The following is a 15,698-nucleotide window of genomic DNA, read 5'->3' on the forward strand; positions in this document are numbered from 1 at the left end:
AAAGCTTATGTCATTCAAGGATTCAGGACGTATAGAAAACGTAGTCAACTTAATGACTTTGAGCACAAACCAGAGCCCTGAATTCCTCATCCAGGCATTTTCTTATGCTTACATTGGTGCTTTTTAAAGTGCCCCTAGGGAACTTACCTGGTGGCGCAGTGGTTGGGAATCTGCCTGCCAATGCAGGGGACACGGGTTCGAGCCCTGGTCCGGGAGGATCCCACATGCAGTGGAGCAACTAAGCCCATGCTCCACAACTACTGAGGCTGCTCTCTGAAGCCCGTGAGCCACAACTGCTGAGCCTATGTGCCACAGCTGCTGAAGCCCACACACCTGGAGCCCGTGCACTGCAACGAAGAGCGGTGTGCACTGGGGAAAGCCCGCGCGCAGCAACAAAGGCCCAACACAGCCAAAAATTAATTAATTAGTTAATTAATTAAAAATAAATAAATAAAGTGCCCCCAAAAAGAAAAAGTGGTACAGTTCAAAATAGACAACAGTGTGGAGGGAAAGACTGAAGTAGGAATTAGAGCATTTTGGTCCTAGACAAAATGCCATCACCTTCTATTTGACCCTGGTCAAAAAATTTATCATTTCTATATCTGTTTTTTCACCTGAAAATTTAAAATAATACCTGTTCTATTTTATCTCAGTGTCTTATCAAAGGATAAAATGAAACTAGAAAGCAAGGCATGGAGCATGGATATGTGAAGCAGGCTGCAGTAGGGAAATCCTAGCTATTTTCTGTAGCAGTATACGTGTCCCACACTTTCAGTTGAATAGCATGATGTGTGATGATTGATAATGGAATAGGAAGTCAACAAAACTACAATGCATGTACTTCAGGGGATTTGGAGATAGTTTATTATATTTTCGATGTTCAACTAATAGATTTGCTGAATGATGGTAGACCCTCTCCCATTTGGTTGGCTATGAGACATGAGTCTTTTACACTTTCTTGTATAGCTTCTTGAAGTTTTATTAGTGACACTTTATAAGTTCTACATGACATATAAAATATTTCAAGAAATACAAGATTATGAACAGGCCCTGAAATACACTCAGGCTACTAGAATTGAAGTATTACTCAGTAGAACTTCTTTGATCCATTGACGCAGTTTCTTAAGATTCGCTGAGGCAGGAACAAGTCAGGCCCAGTGAAATACAACAAAAAATCGTAAGCCCTTGAACATCCTTGTCTTAGTCAATTTGCACTGCTATAACAGAATACCAGAGACTAGATGGCTCATAAACAACAGACATTTCTTTCTCACAGTTTTGAGGTCTGGGAAGTCCAAAATCAAAGCCCTGACTCTTTGTCCAATGAAAGCTCACTTTCTGGTTCATAAAGAGCACCTTTAGCTGTACCCTCACATGGTACAGCTAAAGACCTCATTGGGGTCTTTTTTATAAGAGCACTAATCCCTTTCATGAGGGCTGTGCTCTCATGACCTAATCACCTCCCAAAGGCCCCACCTCCTAATACCATCACCTTGGGGGTTAGGATTCCAACATAGGGATTTTAGGGGAACACAACATTCAGACCACAGAGATTCTCTTCACACCGCAAGTGTGAGAGGAAGAGAAGGAGGGTGCTGCATAACTGCTGAGTGCTAGGAATCTAGAGCCGTAGACCTGCCAGCTTACAGTAATCATATTATAATTAGAAGTAGAAATATTGATAAGTAAATTAGGTATCCAGTAAGATGACCATACACAGTAACAGGGGTATGTGTAATGGCAGATCTTGACCAAAGGTATTAAATGTTGGACCACAAAGAAATATTACTGTTAATATAGTGTAAGAAAAAGACCGTGCTATTTTTTCATTGTGCTTTATTATAAAGTCAATAACATAAGTACACATAGGTTTTAATAATAACAAACCTTGTATTATTTTCAAATGCAAAGGGCACAGAATTGAAATATCTTATTTCCTCCATTCTTCCTCCTATAAAGATAGAGATCTCCTGAGGAAAACCACATTATTTTTTTATAATTGTTTAAGGCCAGAACATACACAGAAGCACTGAACATACTATATAAATCAGGAAAGAGTGTCAGTTATGAAAACATTTTAAGAATTCTTTTAATCGTGTAAAGTCTAGAATCCCAAATTACAGGTGATAGTAGGTAAATTTAGAAGTATTTTGATGGATATAGGAAGGAAAGGAAATTGCATTTCCTTTAAGCAAATGTAGTTGCCACCTCTGTGTTCTCAGCACCATGTCCATTGCTCTGCTGTACCACTTAGCACATAGCAGTAATTTCTTGCTGACCTCCAAAAATTCAGACCCCCAAGAGCGGGGCAGTGCTTTTGTATGCCCAGAGCCTGCTCTAGTGCACTCCTCTGAGAGTCATGAAAGGATAGGGATGAGACTTAAAATTGTGAGTTTTAAACATATTAGTAAGGTTAGAGCTAAGTTTTAAACATACAAAGTTAAATTAGTACAAGGAAGAGAAAATGACTAAGTGAAGAAATACAGTTACCTAATTGCACCATCATTCTCTAACCATGGCCTCTATGAAAATGATTTAGAAACCTTTGAACTGTTAGAAGCGTAGAGCTTGAAGGAATTTCAGAAATCATCTATTATAACCTATTTTACAGGGAAATAATCTGTATAGTCTTACACAAATAGGTATTTGTGGAGGGCTGGGGAGGGGAAAGAATGCAAGAACTTGACAGCAGCTTGTTTGTAGTTTGTAGTATCTGAGAAACTAGGTCTTTATGAATATTTCTGCAGATTTTTTTTATGGCTGTCTTCGCAGAACTAGAGGTGCTAAAGATAAGGTAGGGTGTTAATTTGCCTCCTTGAAATCCAGTCAGATGGCTTTTGTATAGAAAATTCCCTTTAGACAACATAAACAAGTATTCATAATTGTTTGGGGTTTATTTTTGTCATCTGTATCCGTTTAGGCCATTTTAATCTTTTCTGAAAGGTATCCTTAATGCCTGGAAAAATAGATAAATACTCAGGCAATTGCCTTTTGTTATTTTTTACTAGTTAAATAAATTCCTTTTTTAAAAAATTAAAATAATACATGTTTAGCATAGCAGAATACTTAGAAAATACAGTTTGGCAAAAAGAGTAAGGTAAATACCCAAATCCTACTGTCCCGTATAACTGTTGCTTATATCAGCCTCTGTGCTTCTAACGTGTACTCACCCACTCAGGGCTTGAGGTGAAATTGTAGTTGTGTATCTGGCAAGTACAAAAACATAGGGAGTCAGAAAATGCCATTAAATAGTTAAACCCAGTTTTACTTTCCATTCTAGTAGCAAAAACCAATGAAATGTTAAGAGGACAATTTTGAAAAGCAAATCAGGCAAAGATCATGGAACGTGATTTTTACGCGTTGATTCATTCATCCCCGACCCATCTACTAAAGTCAAACCTCCAGTCCATTGAGCACTCTTCTTTTACAGCTTCAAAGTTTCTCTTTGTTCTTTAAACAATCTTTTATTTGAGGTAAGTAAATGTTCTGAGTGCTATGAAAAGAAGTCCAAACTATATACTGAAAAATAGTAGTCAAACCCACAAAAATCTAAGTGTAGGCACAGCTACACTTCCATCTGAAAACAGTAATTGGTACTGAGGAACGTGCATCACTGCAAGGGTGGGCTGTAAGCAGGTCTTCTCCCTCAATTACATCCCCTGGTTCTTAACCACCATCAAGGTCTGCAGGGAGAGATCCCCAGTTATCATTGAGCTGTTCTTCACTTAGAACATGTGAATGAAGTAGTACATGAATATAAAGATCAGAGACCTGAATTTTTTTGTAGGTGCTATTTCGAATTCATGCTTCGTGAAACCAAGGGTGATAACTAAAAAGAAAAGTGATCATCCTTTTGTATATTCATGTTATTGCTTTATAAACTTTTTTCTTCCAATTAATAATATATTATGAACAATTTTCTATCATGATAATTATACATCTGTACATAATTTTAGTGGCTGAATTCCCTTTCTTTAAACGAATACACCATAATTTAAACAACTATTGTTGCATAATTCCACTATTATATGTTTTTCAGTATTTTAAAGAACACTTCAGTACACATCTGGCTACCCTTACTCAGTTTGTTCCGTGGGAACAAATATCTTGAGGTACAGTGGGATAGTTGAACAAGCAATAAAAGAAGCATCACTTTCTAATTTGCCTTCTTCCTCTTATTTCTTCCTTAATTAGTAGTGAAGTTGGATATATAGTTCTCCTTTTTGTGAATTTTCTGTAATGGTCATTTGCCCATTTTTCTGTTGGATTATTCATTTTTAATTGATTTTGTGGGGACTCTTTGAGTATTAACTCCTATCACTTTTTTGTGAGCAGTTTTATTGAGGTGTAATTGACATACAATAAACTGCATATATTTTAAATGTACACCCTGATAAGTCAACACATATTTATATACTTGTGAGACTATCACCTCAACCAAGATAATGAACACATCCATCATCCCCCAGAGTTAACTTTGTGCTCCTTGGTCATCTCTCCCTACCTCCCCCTCCTGCCAGACAAACACTATGAATTAATTTGCATTTTCTAGAACTGTATATGAGTGCAACAGTATATACCACATATTTTTTTTGGTCTGTCTTCTTTCACTCATAATTACTTTGAAGTTAATTTGTGTTTTAGAGTTTATCAATAGTTCCTTTTTATTTCTGAGTATTACTTTATTGTATTGATATATCACAGTTTGTTTCTCCATTCACCTGTTGATGGGCATTTGGGTTTTATCCAGTTTTTAGCTATTACAAATAAAGGTGCTGTGAATATTCATTTACAAGTGTTTGTATAAACATATGCTTTTATTTCTCTTGAATAAATACCTAAAAATAGAAGAGCTGGATCCCAGCGCGGACATATGTTTAAGAAGCTGCCAGACTGTTCTCTAAAGTGGTTGTGCTGCTTAACCTTGCCACCACTAGTCTGTATTTCAGTATCTCCGTATCCTTGCTAAATTTGAAATGGCCAGTCTTTTAAATTTTAGCCCTTGTAATAGGTATGCTGTGCTATTTCATTGTGGTTTTAATTTGCTTATCCTTAATGACTAATGATGTTAAGCACCTTTTCATGTGCTTATTTACCATCCATGTATCTTCTTCACTGAATCATCTGTTCAGATCTTTTGCCCATTTGTAAAACTGGCTTGTTTGCTTTCTGATTATTGAATTTTGAGAGTTAGGTTTCTTATATACAAGTGATGCTCTATCAGATATATGATTTGCAAATATTTCTCCCAGCCTTTGGCTTTTCTTCTAATTGTCTTATGAGTTTGAAAGAACAGACGTTTGAAATTTTTATGAAGTCCAAAATTGTCAATTTTTTCTTTTATGGATTTTTAAATTATGTAATTGTATAATCAAGAAAATACTTCTAAATGATTACTTTTTATTTTTTCTCCTTTGTACTTACAGGCATTTAAAATTTTTCAAATTCATTTATTTAAATGATCAAATGAGATAATGTATGTGAAAGCATCCTAAAAATCATAAAGTACAATACAGGTGCTAATACCCTCGTCGTCGTCGTCATCATCATCATCATCATCATCATCATCATCATCAAAAACATTCACCCTTTGAGCCATCTATTCCACTCTGGGGTATTAAATCCAAAGAAAGGATTCTTTTAAAAACTGAATTATGAAAGTACTTACGCATAGCCTATAATGAGGGAGAACAGAAAACATTGTAAATATTTAGCAATAGGAGAATACATAAATAAACTATGGCGCTTCCTTAGATGAGACATTGTAAAGCATTTATAAATGGTAATTACATAGTTGTAGAAATATGCAAAAACTTACATTTAAATTGAAAAACTGTTCGATTGTGTTTACACTGTGATATCTTAAATAAACTGTACATATGAATAAAGATAGGGGTATGAAGATATGAAAACAGTTGTTTTAAGGAAATGGGTTTGTGACTAATTATTTTTATTGTTTTTGTGTTTTCTTTAATTCTGTTATACTATGCCTTTGATGTTTTATATTGTGTTTTCTGTATGCATCTCTTCAAAGTTAGAGTCCCCTTCCAATGTGTTATGTTTACCAGACCAAGATACTGCATGGCCTTCAAGGCTCAGTTATACTACCTGACATGAAGTTATCTATGAAATTATTATATTTCCTTCCTTATGGTTTACAGTATTTAATAATTTCACATTTTGTTCATCATGTTGTATTATTATTACCCAGTATCTAAAATGTATTATGTACTTTCTGATCATTCCTTTAATGCTACAGTTTCATGGCTTAATTATTTCATTATGCTTTTGCCATGATGATTTGAACTAATTATGGACTAATTTTTCCAGTTGCCCAGCAGGAGGCTGAAATGTTCAAACGCTACAATGGAACATTTCCATTACCTGGAATACACCAAAGTCAAGATGCTTTATGCACCTGCCCTAGACTGCCTCATCAGGGCTCTTTTCAGATTGATGACTATGTCCGCACTGAAAATTCTTCAATGAAGATGCAGCAAGTGAAACAGAGGATTGATTCTGTCACAGTATGTTTACTTATTTTATGCAGTTGAGAAGTTGGAAACTTTAAAACCATTTCAATTCTGTTTTACATTGCCATGCCAATAAATATTAACTGAACGAAGTAGTTACTTAAAACTAGGCTTTCTTATACTTTTATAGTTCCTTTCTGGTACTTGTTCTAAAATCACTAACTGCAGTAAACAAACTGAACTTAGGATAATCTATTAGGCTTTCCTGACTTGATATCTCTGTAAAGATCAGCCCAGGACTTGTTTCTCTGTTTTAAAGTATATGTGTGTATATGTGTGTATACGCATATATACAACATGCAGACACGCACACACAGCAAATACCAACCTGGGAAAATGTCTACATAAAATGTATAAATGGAACAACCTTCTTAATATGCAAGAACTAAATAATAAAGAAAATAAAGTGAGACTTCAACAAAGAAATGGATAAAAGAAATAAACATGTACTTTCAAAAAGAGTAGGTACAAATGTCTCATAAGCATATTTTAAAGTTCTATCTCACTTCAGAGAAAAGTAGTGCCACAGAAACCAGATATTGCCTGTAAAACTGGAAAATAGATGATGAAAATCAGGAGGAAGATGCTTGGTTAAAAGTCGTGTGGTATTCTGTTGGTGATAAATTACTATGCAGTGTTTCTCAAAGATAAGTGGTAAAATGTATTGAGAAGCTTGAACATCCTTAAAAATACTTAGGCTCTTTGACCCTAATAGTTCTTTTAGTGAGAATTAGCCTGAGCTCCTTGAAGACAGGGACTTTGCAGGCTTGTTGCGTTCCCCCTTGTGGCACAGTGCCTGGCACTTAATAAATATCATCCTTTCCCCTCCTCCTTTGATAGGGATATTGACCAGTTTTAAACCCAACATAGGAGGAACTACATCGAGACATCTTTTAGTTCTGACTGTACTTTCTTCCTCTCTCCTTTCCTTTCTTTAGAAAGTTAGAGAGTGTGGAGTATACCAGAGTGCAGATCACTCAGACAACGGGTTCAGCTTTAGTTGGAATATGGGGGAAATTTTTTTATATTTCTCAGTATAAATTTTAGAATAATATGACTATAAATTAATATTTCAGTGTTGTAAGACTTTATATTTTAACATTTTAAAATAATTGAATAATGAATGTGTTCCAGATTTTAAAAGGAGGTATGAATAGATAAATGGAGTTCTAAAAATTAGAGAAAAATATTTATTCACTAGGGAAAAAAATGGCCCTTGTCTAAAATCTTGCATGGCAAAATGGTTTCATCTACAGACTTAAGAGCAACTCACAGATAGATATATAAAAACAAGTTTCCTACAATCTGTCAATCTTTACACTGTAAAACTTAACATCCTGGAATCACCTTGGGCTTGTAGCTTTTCTCCTGCATCATCTTTTATAGCTGTCATCCTCAGATAAATGAAACGAAGGTAGATGTAAAAGAAAAATAAAATCAGAAAAATATTATTTAAGATATGAAATCAACGGCAAGGGGAAAGTAAATTGATAATTTATTATAAGAGAAAAACTTGTTTCTCATAGAATCATTGATTTATTTAGCTTTTACTAAACTTTTCCTTTTAAAAATTATGCTTTGGGATTGAGGTAGATTGAGGCTGCCTTTGGAAATGAAAGCTTTGTCTATTTGCTGTGGTTTTTGAAAAACCATATATTTCCTGTGTTAAGAGAATTCTCTGAACTTTTTTTTCAAATGCTATCTGCAGTGTATTTTCTATGAGAATGTATGTAGTATATATGGGAATCAAAACAAAATGTCATCTTTGTTCCCACGGAAGCTCCATTCTTTTTATGTTTTGCAAGCATTTAGGTTGACTGGATTCTCAACTTTTGTCACAATGCCTTTTCTCTTGTTTCCTAAGCTGTGTTTTGGTAGACCCTAAATTCCTTTTCCTGTTAGGTTTGTTACTTAGTCTAAAAGGCTCTGTCACTGGTCTTCTATGTAGAAGTCTAATAGAGAAGACTATATTACTTCTATATTGTAGAAGACTGTATCCCTGGAGATACTCCTTTCTTTGTAACCACAAAAGGAATGTTTTTCTGATAAAACACAGTTCAAGTTTAGGGTATGATTTGTGTGTGTGTGAATTGCATAATAAATTCAGTTCCTCAGGTATTTCATAGGTGTTTACTCATGAATGAGAAAAGGATGCCAAAAATAGATAATTTTCTGTTCTTGGTAGCTTTATCATTTACTCATAATAAAACTCATTTAACTGTTTCGTATTTAGTAGAGCCGACTTTGTGCTACTGCTGCAGCAATACCTAAAAGGCTCTGCAATCCAGATAAGACCTCACGGGTAGACAGTATCTTGAGAGCAGTGACACAACTCTTTCTAAGGTTTCAAACCCAGAAATTTGGTCTTATTAGTGTAAACGGAGCTGCTCAGAATCTGGGGTACCTGGTAGTAGTAAACAGTTCCACAGAAAGTTGATTTATAAACTTAAACATCTTATAATGAAAGGTATACCTCTCCAGCTGCTTGAGCACTCAAGACCACTCGCGCTTTTAAAAATTAACCCGATATCTGGATCAGTGATCACAGAGCTGATTGTTAAGCAGAGTCGTAGGAATAGGGATTGAATGGGTTTTAAAATGTTTTATGCCAATTTTGAAAAAAAAAGATTAATTTTCTCTACCTCACAGGAGATTTCACTTTATAATAATTGGTGATAATTAACATCTGTTTAATTATGAGTAGAAACTGACATAATGAATTCCTGGTACTGTGCTAAGTGTTTTACGTGTTCACTGTATTTAATCCTCAAAACCATCCTATAATGTGGATGCTAGTATTATCCCCATTTTACAGAAGATGAAGTTGAGGCTTACAGAGATCAAGCAACATTGCCAAGGTCACACAGATGGAAACATTGGAGCTGAGATTCGGTCCAGGCAATCAGAATCTCATGCCCACAGTCAGTTTTACTGTCTCCTTTTAGTGATTGAAATTACTAGTATCCTTTAGAGGTAGTCTATGTCCCTTAGAAATTTCTGGATTAAAAAAAAAAGGACACTCTTCTTTTTTAGTTCTTTTTTTCTAAACTCCACACTGATTGTTACCATTTTTCCCTAGTGCTGTACTAGGCTGATGATATATGCTGGTTAACCTTAATTGGACTAGAATATTATTTGTGTCTCCCTAGCAGCAAATTTACAAGTCATCTATTTTGTGTTGCCTTTGACTAATTTCTGTTTCAAAAGTGACTTTTTCTTGGCCTTATCCCATGAGTTGTAGGCAGTCCCTTTCTGTAGCTCCTCCAGTCATATCCTTTACTCCTCAGAAGTGTTTACTATTAGATTTCCTCTGAAGTAAATTATTAATTTGAGAATTATATGTATGGGTATTCTTATTTATAGAGATAATTATATACTGCAGTTCAGAGTGTGTCTTTTAGATATGTTAGTGTCCCAGTACAGAACTTTAGTGTTTATGCTAAGTTTACTGAGGAGACAAATTTTTCTTGAGGCGGTTACATGTGGGCCCTCCAGAGTCTTGTTTGTCAGTGCGTTTTGCTTTGGCAAACCAAAATCATGTCATTGAGTCTCTTTAATTTATACTCTTTCCAGCTCATTGGAACAGTGCAGAGTGACACCTGCAGGTCATAGATTAAAGAACACTCTCCCAAATGTTGATTTTTGGTTATTAAGAGATTAATATCTGAATGTGTTAGAAAGAGTTGATATTTTATTAAATGAAATTATGAGTATTTCTTTACTTATTTTATCCTATTTCTTTTAGGAGGTGATACGAGCCTGTGCTGCGAAGGTGAGTGGTTTTTGTTGTTGTTGTTTTTGAATTTTATTTTATTTATTTTTTTATACAGCAAGTTCTTATTAGTCATCCATTTTATTCATATTAGTGTATACATGTCAATCCCAATCTCCCAAGTCATCCCACACCCCTCCCCCACTTTCCCCCCTTGGTGTCCATGCGTTTGTTCTCTACATCTGTGTCTCTATTTCTGCCCTGCAAACCGGTTCATCTGTACCATTTTTCTAGGTTCCACGTATATACGATACTTGTTTTTCTCTTTCTGACTTACTTCACTGTGTATGACAGTCTCTAGAGTGAGTGGTTTTTATTACCAGGAAGGTAACTTTAGTTTTCATTGTGATGCACCAAAGAATTGAAATGTACCGTTCATAGTTGTAATAGAACTTTTACAAAGTTCATCTGATACATATCTTCTGCATTTGAGCTCGGATTTATCAAGGAATCGTAATACTGGCACCTGAGAATTCAGCAAGTAGCTTCATATTTTTGAAGATTTAAAAATATTAAGTGATTGGGATATACTTTCAGTAAAGGGCCAGCAAGATCATTTCCTTCTCTGAGAAAAATATTATATGATACTTTATAGGTAAGAGACAGCAATACAGTTCCAATGGGTGAATGCTGAGTAAAGTGTATAAGCCTTGAAACGAATGTAAGCCTCACATAAACGGCAGCGATATATTGCGCTGATAATGCTCTGGATCATTTATACCGTGTTTCATACTTCCTTTCCCATTTAACTATATAACAATCCTGAGAGACAGATTAGATATTATTGTTATTCCAATTTCAGAAGAGAGGAAACTGAGGCTGAGAGAGGTTAAGTGATTTGCCCAAGACCCCAAAGTTGGTCTGAAAATGGAGGTATGCAAAAAGGCCCTTGATTATTAATCACTTTCAACTAAATTGTATCTGGGATGCTATCAACACAGCAGCTTTCTTCCTTCTACAAGCAAGGTTATTTTATATACAACCTTTAACTTAATTGTCAAGAAAATAAGTTTTATTTAAAAGAGTTGGAATAACATCACATGTTTGTCCTTCCCTCTTATTTTCTTCTGTCTGTTCCCAAAATTCAGTTGAATAATTAGACATCCGTTTATTTATCAAATATGATTATATATGTCACAAAGTGAAAGGTGAGACCTCCAGAAGGGAAAGAATTAAAGTGGTATTAGTATATTCAAAGACTGCTTTATATAATGTCAGTGCAGTGGAAATACTGTTTTTACTCAGTAGACACCTCCTACCATGTGGCAGGTGCTTGGAATACAGAAGTAAGTAGGCTATTGTCTCGTTCCACATGGGGCATCTTATGGAGGAAATGTGTCAGAGAACACTGGGCTTATCCCGTCACTGAGCTGTCCGATATCAGTCAGGACCCATCACATTTTTACCTAATTATCACAAGTCAACAGGAAATAGAATATAGACAAGGGGAAGGAAGATGGGGAAAAAGGAGAACAAGCTATATTCTGACTTAGGCTGCAGATGTTCAGGAAACTTGTTCCTGATAGCAATGATTGGTGTAATGATTGTAGCTCTAAGATTACTAAATCTTCTTAAGTATGTATAGAATATAAAACTGGAGTCAAAAAAGTAGTTTATCCTCTTGATTAGCAGTTCAGAGCTATTTCTCTTTATTTTAACACATGTATTATGTACCCCTCTTTTGTAATGCTGTCTGAATGTCCAAAGAGTAAAGTGTTCTGCACATATTTGGCAAAAGGCTTTATGGAGAACGTCCTCTGCTATTCTGGAAACTTCCTGAGGGTGGAGGTTCATGTCATTCATCTTTGTATTCCTAGTACTTAACAAAAGCAGAATAGTCATTGAAAATATGACATTTTTGGAAATTAATCAAGGTCTATAAAGATTAACCTACTAGTGCCTTTAGTTATTTTTTTATGACAGTTTTATTGAGATATAATACACATACCATAATATTCACCCTTTTAAAGTGTACAGTTTATTGGTTTTTATTATATACACAGAGTTGTGCAACCATCACTACTATCTGGAGCTCTTTCATTCCCTCCAAAAAGAAACCCCGTATCTCTTAGCAATCATTCTCCATTTCTGGGTAGGGACACGCATACACACACACACACACACACACACACACACACACACACACAACACTCAAACTCCTGCTAACCACTAATATACTCTCTGTCTCTATAGATTTGCCTATTCTGGACATTTTATATAAATGGAATCATAGAATATGTGATCGTTTGTTAGTGGCTTCTATAGATTAGAATAATGTTTTCATGGGTCCTCCATTTGTAGCATGTATGAGTACTACTTTTTATTGTCAAATAAGATTCCATTGTATAAATATATTGCATTTTGTTTATCCATTCATCAGTTTACGGACATTTGTGTTGTTTATACTTTTTAGCAATTAAGAAGAATGCTACTATGAACATGTGTGTACAAGTTTTTGTGTGGGCATATGTTTTTATTTCTCTGGGGTATATATCTGAGAGTGGAATTGTTGGGTCATATGGTAACTCTATGTTTAACATTTTGGGAAACTACCAAGCTGTTTTCCAAAGTGGCTGCACCATTTTAGAAGCCCACTAGCAGTGGTTCCAGTTCCTCCTCATCCTTGTCAATACTTGCTATTTTCTGTCTTTTTTTTATAGCCATCCTAGTGGGTATGAAGTGGCATCTCATTGTGATTTTGACTTGTATTTTCTTAATGACTAAAGGTGTTGAGTATTTTTGTTGTGCCATTTTTATATCTTCCTTGGAGAAGTGTCTATTCAACTCCTTTACCTGTTCTTTAAAAAAAGAATTATTTCTTTTTATTGTTCACTTTAAGAGTTCTTTATATATTCTGGATACAAGTCCCTTGTCAGATAGATGATCTGCAAATGTTTTATCCCATTTTGTGGGTTGTCCTTTTAATTTCTTGACGGTATTCTTTAAAACAAAAAGGCTTTAATTTTTATGAAATTAAGTTAATCTATTTTTTTCTTTTGTCACTTGTGCTTTTGATGTCATATATAAGAAACCATTGCCTAACCCAGTGTTCCAGAGGTTTACTTCTCTGTTTTCTAGGATCTTTATATTTTTAACTCATATTTAGGTCTGTGATTATTTTGAGTTAATTTTTTTTAATATGATGTGATATAGAGGTCTAATTTTATTCCATTTGCGTATGGCTGTCTAGTTGTCCCAGCACCATTTATTGAAAAGAGTATTCTTTCCCCATTGAATGGTCTTTACACTGTTGTCAAAAGACTTTACTCTTAAAAGCAGAATATATTTATGTCATTTCTCATCTATTACATCCAGGATAATAAATTTTTACCAGGTACCTAAGTTTTTTCTTCCCTAAATCCCATCTAGATTTTTATATTGTTGAAGATTTATTCCTTTTTTTTCCATTAACAGTCTTTAAACAAATATTTATTGAATGCATACCAAGTGTGTGTGCGTGTGTGTGTGTGTGCGTGTGTGTGAGAGAGAGAGAGAGACCATGTGCGCACATGGAGAATACAACAGTGAATAAGAACATTCTATTGTAGGGAGACAAATAACAAAAAAGGAAATAAGATGATTTCAGTAAGAAGTGATGTGAAGAAAATAAAATAGGCCCATGGGACAAAGAATGACTGGGGGAAGTTATACTCTAAAGGATGATCATGGAAGGCCTCTCTGAGAGAAATACTTGACAAGGAGCTAGTCCTGTCCTGCAAAAGTCCTCATCCAGGAATAAAACTGGCATGCTGGAGGAGCAGAAAGAACACCACTAAGCTTAAGCGGGATAGTGAGCAAGCAAGGAGGAACAATGTTTCCTGACAAGTTGGAGAGAAAATCAGGAGATCAGGCATGCCTTTTAAAGGGCCTTGTAAGCATGGTAATGTAGGGGAGGGAAAATTTTACCTTCCACCCTTCTAGTTTCTGTGGCTGGTCTAAGGGTTAAATTGGCATAGACAGATTACCAGGAGAAAAAAATACAATTTTAATTACATACATACATGAGCTCCACAAAGTTATGATATTCCAAAGGCTGCCAGGTAACTGAGGCTTATATACCATCCTGAGCCTAGAAAAGGGATAGAGAGATCTGGGGCTTCAGAGGCAGAAGGCAATTCAAGGGAAGGTGAGCAGAGGAACTGGTTAGTAGACAAGGTTACCCTGCCATGCAGATAAGTCTCTCAGGTGAAAAAGTTGTCCCTGATGATAGCTTTTTTCCTGGTATAATAGATCCCCTTTCTAATGTATTGGGTTGGTCAAAAAGTTCGTTCGGATTTTTTCCGTAACATCTTAGGACAAACCCGAACAAACTTTTCTTTTTTTTGAGAAAGGCCAGTGAACCTTTTTTTTTTTTTTTAAACACAACTAACTTTTAAAAATTTATTTATTTATTTTTGGCTGCGTTGGGTCTTTGTTGCTGTGCGCAGGCTTTCTCTAGTTGTGTCGAGTGGGGGCTACTCTTCGTTGCGGTACGCGGACTTCACATTGCAGTGGCTTCTCTTGCTGCGGAGCACGGGCTCTAGGTGTGCGGGCTTCAGTAGTTGTGGCATTCGGGCTCAGTAGTTGTGGCTCACGGGCTCTACAGCACAGCCTCAGTAGTTGTGGCACACGGGCTTAGTTGCTCCGTGGCATGTGGGATCTTCCCAGACCAGGGATTGAACCCATGTCCCCTGCATTGGCAGGCGGATTCTTAACCACTGCACCACCAGGGAAGTCCCCCGAACGAACTTTTTGGCCAACCCAGTATATTTCCCTTACAAAAGGGTAACTTCCACTCTGTTTTCAGAACTCCTGTGTCTGAAGTTTCTCAAAGTAATCCTTATGCCAAAGAGGCATATTTTGGGGTGGCATATTCTGCTATCCTTCTGTAAGGAGTTTAGGGTGTTGATTTAATTAGAGAAACAAGTGATTAAGATGTTAAGCTAGAGAGAATGTGAGAATAGATTTTAAAAGGAGAGTAAGGGTCTCAGTTCAAGAAAGAGGAGATTGTGGCCTGGACTAGGATGGTATTAAAAGATAAACTGAGGCATATTAAACATTTTAAGAGGGTCTTTTGGAGCAAAAAATGATTCGAATTGGGCAGGGCCAAGCCAGAAATCATTAGAAGCATTTCACCAACAGGAGCTGGGGAAAGACTTCTATAGAGAAAAGGCAGAAGCAAAACAATGAAATTATTGATTGGCTATAGTTTAAAGCCTAGTTGGCTGTTGTGATTAGTTGTCCTTAGGTTTCAATTTTGCAACCTTGAAGTATTTACAGGCTTAGATTTTGTGGTCATAGGCTACCCTGGCATTAGAGCCACCTCAGTCTAATGGTCCCCTTGATTAATTAGCTTAACATTGGTAATAATGGAAATGGAAGCAGTGGACAGATTTGGGATATATTTTGGAAGT

General features: G+C 35.8%; 1 protein-coding gene across 8 annotated transcripts in view; it reads left to right on the forward strand.

Annotated features, from left to right (window-relative positions):
- AHI1 (Abelson helper integration site 1) overlaps window positions 1-15,698 on the forward strand; it is a 205,840-nt gene that overhangs the window by 64,949 nt on the left and 125,193 nt on the right. For all 8 annotated transcript variants that reach the window (XM_068551284.1, XM_068551279.1, XM_068551280.1 and 5 more), the window contains 2 exons: window positions 6,331-6,527; window positions 10,279-10,305. In XM_068551284.1, coding sequence (XP_068407385.1) covers window positions 6,331-6,527; window positions 10,279-10,305 — 224 coding nt within the window. The remainder of the gene's footprint in view (window positions 1-6,330; window positions 6,528-10,278; window positions 10,306-15,698) is intronic.

This window comes from Eschrichtius robustus, chromosome 9, assembly GCF_028021215.1.
Source record: "Eschrichtius robustus isolate mEscRob2 chromosome 9, mEscRob2.pri, whole genome shotgun sequence".
Classification (NCBI taxonomy): domain Eukaryota; kingdom Metazoa; phylum Chordata; class Mammalia; order Artiodactyla; family Eschrichtiidae; genus Eschrichtius; species Eschrichtius robustus.